At 42.5% G+C, this 6,021-nt stretch overlaps 1 protein-coding gene across 1 annotated transcript in view; it reads left to right on the forward strand.

Annotated features, from left to right (window-relative positions):
* Positions 1–5,575, forward strand: part of Adamts3 (ADAM metallopeptidase with thrombospondin type 1 motif 3) — a 209,979-nt gene extending 204,404 nt beyond the window's left edge. The window contains exon 22 of the mRNA XM_048425084.3: positions 2,549–5,575. Coding sequence (XP_048281041.3) covers positions 2,549–3,108 — 560 coding nt within the window. The 3' untranslated portion in view covers positions 3,109–5,575. The remainder of the gene's footprint in view (positions 1–2,548) is intronic.
* The last annotated feature ends 446 nt before the right edge of the window (positions 5,576–6,021 follow it).

Below are 6,021 nucleotides of genomic sequence, written 5' to 3' on the forward strand. Positions count from 1 at the left end.
AGGGGAGGGCTGAGAAACAAACGGTATCAACTAGAAGCTTTAAAACTTATAGCTGCTGTAACAATTTGCCCATATATAGTTATTACTGTTGAAACTGAACACTTTCCAGATAAACTCATTGATTTTACTAGCTAGAAGAGCCCTATGTCTGTGTAAATGGCTGCCTGTCAGCACAAATTTACTTGCTCTGTTTTGTGGTCATGGGTAGAGGTACTGTAAAATCAGTGTGCTGAGTGCATAACTGTGGAAGGTAGTGTACCCCTGTTCCTTTACAGAGCTTACTTCCTGAGTTCTAGGTCTAAAGCCAATTTTGAGGTTTCTATGTTATTTCAGTCAAACAGGTAAGGAACACCCTCAGGCACAATCTACGGTCCCAGACTTTCAGGGTCTGATATAAATCTCTTTGCCCAGAGTTCTTAGTACCTGACAGTGGTGTGAGAAGACTGGAAAGCTTCCTTTACTTTAATGATTGATTTTGTTGTCTGATCATATTCAGTTATAATTCTCATTTGCCTTTAAGGCCTTCCTGTCTATGCCTAGAAAAACTTACCACAAAGCTTGCTTGTCCTCAGTATCTTTCCCTCATCTGCATAGAAGCATATTCTGGCCCTAATGAGACTTGGGCTATCAGTCACGCTCTGCAGTGGCAAAAGTGCTCCCTTCTAGATGAGTCTCTCATCTGAGGCTTCTCTAATGCACAGAGGATGGTTCTGAGCCCCCCTCCCACAGTCAGCAGCAGGCTAACGGGGTTAGTCTGATGGAGAAAGAGAATACAAATGCAAGTGGGAAGGCTCTATCAGCCAGAGTCCACAGCCTTAGTCACAGTGTCCAAAGCAGTTGGTTTGTTTTAGATGGACACACAGAAAACTCAGTTCACAAGTGAAGACTTGATATTAAAAAATCACACAATGTAGTATGAGGGCTGGCTTGTTGGGGTTTCTGTCCTTCCCAGTACCCCAACAGCCGGCAAGCAACAAAGAAAAATTACACACAGGACTCCATAAGGTTATAAACTGATTGGTCCATTAGGTCAGGCTTCTTGTTAACTCTTATAACATATATTACCCCATTATCCTTATCTATGTTAGCCACATGGGCTCAATACCTTTCTCAGTGTGACAACTTACTTACATGTTGCCTCTTCGGTGGTCTGCGCAGGAGTGGCTGAGAGAGAGCTTCTGCTTCCAGAATACTCCCAGTCTCTTTGCTCCACCCCTACTTCCTGTCTGGCTTTTCCACCTATACTGCCTGCCTGGCCAATCAGCGTTTTATTAAAATATGATTGACAGAATACAGATAATTCTCCTGCACCAACACAAATTCTCAATCATTAATAACATCGCCTAGTTTCTGACCTCGGCAAGCATCAAGTGTTTAAATTCCAAATAACACAGTAGGTCTGTCAATGTCTTGACTGTATGATTCATTCCACAACTTGGGATGTGGGCATGGAATGACACGCGAAGCAGGGAGCTTAGCCTGACCCTCTAACATACAACTACGACATAGACTGACCCTCTAACACACAACTACCGCAGGGGCCATCTCAGTGTTGGAGTTAGTGGCAGATTCCTTACCTTGAAGTATATTCTTGCATATTGTGTATATATTATATGATAGAATATGCTGTGATTTTTGAGTGATGATGGTCAGTCGGTGCCATAATTCTTTGCTTTTTAGATAGGTACAGGGACACATTTGTCTATAAATTTCCTGGTTCTGATCTATAAACATAAAATGCTGTCAGCTCCATGAAATTAAATGTAAACATGTGACTTAGAATAAAGTTGTCATATTTTATAGAAATGTTTTGTTTTAAAATAAGCCTTAGAATGTCCAGTAGTAGGCATGAAATTTGCCTTCAAGCCAGAGAATTTTATGTTAATCAAAGTGGTCATTTTTTTCCCTTTCGTAAAACTTTAAAAAGTTTTAAACGCCAGGGGTGTTTAATATTTACTTTAATTGTGAACTTAAAATTATTGTAGAAGAAACTTACTAGGAAGGCAAACTTCAGTATTATACAACTAAAAATGATGTTCCCGTTATCTTCAGAATGAACCCAATTTTCTCCTTCTACAATCACATACATCTCAATTTCTTCTTGAAGACAAAATTCCCCTTAGTGCTCTGGCAAGTTCTTTTGGAGATAGTACAATAATGATCATGCCAGATGTGGTGGGACATGCTTATAATCACAACCCTGTGGAGGCTAACCTGGGCGATGCAGTGAAGTTCTGGCTTTTAAAAAGTGTAAATAAAAACAAACTATTTATTACAGTGAATCAATCCTATTGTTTATATTTTTATTTTTTAATTGTTTTTACTGAGCTATATATTTTTCCCCACTCCCCTCTCTCCCTCCCCCTCCTCTTCTATCCTCTCCCATGATCCCCAAGTTCCCAATTTTCTCAGGAGATCTTGTCTTTTTCTACTTTCCATGTAGATTAGATAGATCTATGTATGTCTCTCTTAGGGTCCTCGGCTAATTACCATTTCTTTCAACCTTGTATATTTAAGCATGTGTGCCTTTTGTCTTACTCTTTTGCAGATGAGCCATGTTTGGGCGACAAGTCCATATTCTGCCAAATGGAGGTGCTAGCACGATACTGCTCCATACCAGGGTATAAGAAGTTATGCTGTGAGTCATGTAGCAAGCGCAGTGGTACCCTGCCACCACCATACCTTCAAGAAGCTGCTGAGATCCACAGCGATGCTATCTTTGGTCCTAGTGACCTTCCGAGGTCTCTAGTGCTGCCTACACCCTTTCTCCCTTACTACTCAGGGACCCGTGCTGAGAAGAAACCCTTGAGTAGCATCTCTTCCCTAGCAAATCCAAATGCTGATGCTGCATTCAGAGCCAGCACCCGGCTTAGTGCTAACTTCCCCCAGAAGAAAACACAGCAGGCTGGAAGAAAGACACTGGTCTCAGTACCACCCTCCTCATCCACAAAAACTGGTGGTTTCCATTCTGCCTCATCCGTGGCTGCTGCCCCCTCCCCTGTTAACAGTGATTCAATAGGTGCTTCTAACCAGACAAGAACCCCAAAGAAAGATGGAAAGAATATTAGCAAGAGACATCCAGTCAGGTCAGCCACTTCAGAGAGCTGAGAAAGCGGACCTATGGGGATAAAGATCAAAGGGAAACCTGAGCAGCCTCCCTCCCTGCATGGTGCATACAGCTTGTTTAAAAGCAGGACCCTCCACATCAGGTTTACTCACGTCCTCAGCAAACGGAAGGACAGGAAGTGCTGGCTCACTTTTTAGTTGCTTCCATCCATCTCCTGTTCCACTTGTTTACCAGATACCATTGGGGGAAAAAGCGCCAAAGATTGTTTTCAGAAGGAAAGAGCCCAGCAGCAGTGGCACCTGCCTACAACCCCAGCAGTTGGGAAACTAAGGCAGAAGGCGAGCTGCCAGCTCTGGGCCAGCCTGGAACGCTTCTCTCAAACACAGAAAAGGGATGGAACATGGTTAAACGTGTTGGCTTTTCCCTCAAGGAAGAAAAGAGCCCGCAGCCGATTGTGCATTATCAGCTGATTCTTGTTTGTTTTTTAAAAGTCACAGTAAAAAAATCATACAAACAGATGTCAATGGTTTACGCGTCAAAAAATTTCGGAAACAATTCTTAGACTTGCATTCCTATTTATCTATATTAGAAATACTGTATGAGCAAATTTGCAACTGTTGTGTAAATACTGTACATTGCAGAAATCAGTATTTTAAAAAAGATGTTCTCCAACGATTGTTTACTATCTTACATTTCTGGAAGTTCTAGGGTGCCTGTCATTGAGTATTGCCTTATGAGACATTCCGTGAGTTGATTTCAAAGCAGCATATTATGAAGAAGTTGGGATCGCAGCTACTGACCATATCAAGAGGGCTTGCCATGTGTTGTCTTTTGACACTGCGGGTGTACAGGTGCCTCGTTACATCTCTGCCTTCCATCCTTACCGCAGAAGGAGCAGGCCTGGCATCTTCATGTGTCTGTGCGTACACCATGCAGTGGATACGCTTGTATAAGACAAACCCCAGCCTTCTTGCCATCGTATCAAAGGGCGTCCTTGTGACAGTGTGCACCTCCGCAATGTCCTGTTCTTGTGCTAATGGTTGTACTTGATAATCACAAATGTGTTGTGCGTGTTTTCTCCTAGCTGAGAAAAGTGTCACCAGGCTAGAACTGACGCTTGAGCACATTAGTGCTTTGAAAGCAGGCTCAAGGAAGTGTCTTTGTCATGGTTGAGATATTTATTTTCTGCATGGTTCATATCTAACTGTTCACAGCCACGGTGCATCTGACTGCGGTGCCATGCTGGCAGTTCTGTCAGAGACCAATATGCTCAACAATGCCAGAAATTCTCCCTCCTGGGAATGGATGTACAGTAGTTGTATATAGGATACAGATCTGAAGATATTTATTTTAAGAGTTGATTTTTTTCTTGATAGTCTTTTTATGTCTTTAATATTTACACTAATTATCAATGACATTTTAGTAAACTAGAGAGACATAAGTAGAGGTGTGTGCTGCGTTCTATGCAGAAAGGACAAATTTAAGCCAAGCACACAACCAACTCAACTAAAATTGAACAGATCCTTACTTAATTGGCAGTACTTGAGTGAATCCAGGGCCTCAGAGATTCTGAGCAAGCACTCCATCACTGTGCTGTATCCCTAGCCCCTTTTGTATTCTCAATACAACCTAAATATTCCTAAGTTACCTGGGCAGGCCTTGAACTTGTGACCCAGCTGCTACCACCGTTCAAGAAGCTAAGATCACAGGCATTTCTTGTGTTAGATATTTGCATTTTTTAAAGGAGCTGATACAGAGTTGGTCATTTGTTCCCCTTCAAGGACACATAAAATCGTCAGGAATTCAGCTAACTGTTTAATGAACCAGTGCATTAGAAACATGTTCCAAAGCCAGGCAATGTGGTGCACGCACACATCATCCCAGCATTCAGAAGTTGAGGCAGGAGGCTTTCTGTGAGTGTGCAGCCAGCCTGGTCTATGTAGCAAGATCATGCCTCAGACAAAACATATTTTAAATATATGCACTTCCTAAACTGTGCTTAAAGACAAAAGTGTTATGAACATGCTTTTGAAATCATTTTCGAAACATGTCTAGAAATTTGCAGACTGAAGTTGAGATGCATTATCCCTTGAAAGCACAACCTGAGCGAGGCGCTTTGCATTGTACCAATTCTAAAAATGAACAGCCTAAGCTATGACTTGATACCTCGAAAGAACTGCTGCTACTCTGTGCAAGAATTTTAATTGTCAAGTTAGGTGACTTCCTGAGCGTCAACAATCCTTGAGCCTTATAAAAGATCTCTCTTTCTTGAAAATTTCACTAGGACAAAATTCTCTCTAGTTTACTTGGGTGTACACACATCCGGTCCACAGGGAATCTGAAGATGGTCACACACATACACCTCCCATAAGATGTACATATTCCTTCCACTTTTTACCTATATGCTTTCTTTTCTACTAAGCTGAAAGTTCCTTTTTTATCAAGGTGTACACTACTGATGCTGTTTGTTGTATTGGGAACACATAGCAATAAAAACGTGAAAGAGAAGGTGTGGCCTGACTTTGATTTCCTTGCTAGTTGCCCCGGCGCTTTTCTTCCTGCCAAGTGAGACAATGACCTACACTCTCACTGAGGATACAGGAGACTGTGTCTTGTTTCCACCTCGCGATAAACCACAGCTTTAGAGATGGTAAGACGCTGTGGGATGTGGATTGTGCCGAATGCTGTCCCGGGAACTATGTGAGAGAATAAGATTTACGGATTTAGGGAAAAAAGGGGAGCTTTTATAACGTGAACTCTCAGGGTAGCTGCAATTTCCAGTAGCCGTGGACCGTGACTCACTGTGAGTGGGGCAGGACATCCCACTGGATGCAGGATACCAAGGAGGAGCAGAACACCACAGTGAGTGGGCGGCCTTCTGTTACGTAAAGAGGGGACACTGGGGTGCCCAATGCCGGTTTGAAGCTCTGCCTGCCACCTCATACCCGAGTTCC

This window comes from Myodes glareolus, chromosome 8 (genome assembly GCF_982192425.1).
Source record: "Myodes glareolus chromosome 8, mMyoGla1.1, whole genome shotgun sequence".
In the NCBI taxonomy this organism is placed as follows: domain Eukaryota; kingdom Metazoa; phylum Chordata; class Mammalia; order Rodentia; family Cricetidae; genus Myodes; species Myodes glareolus.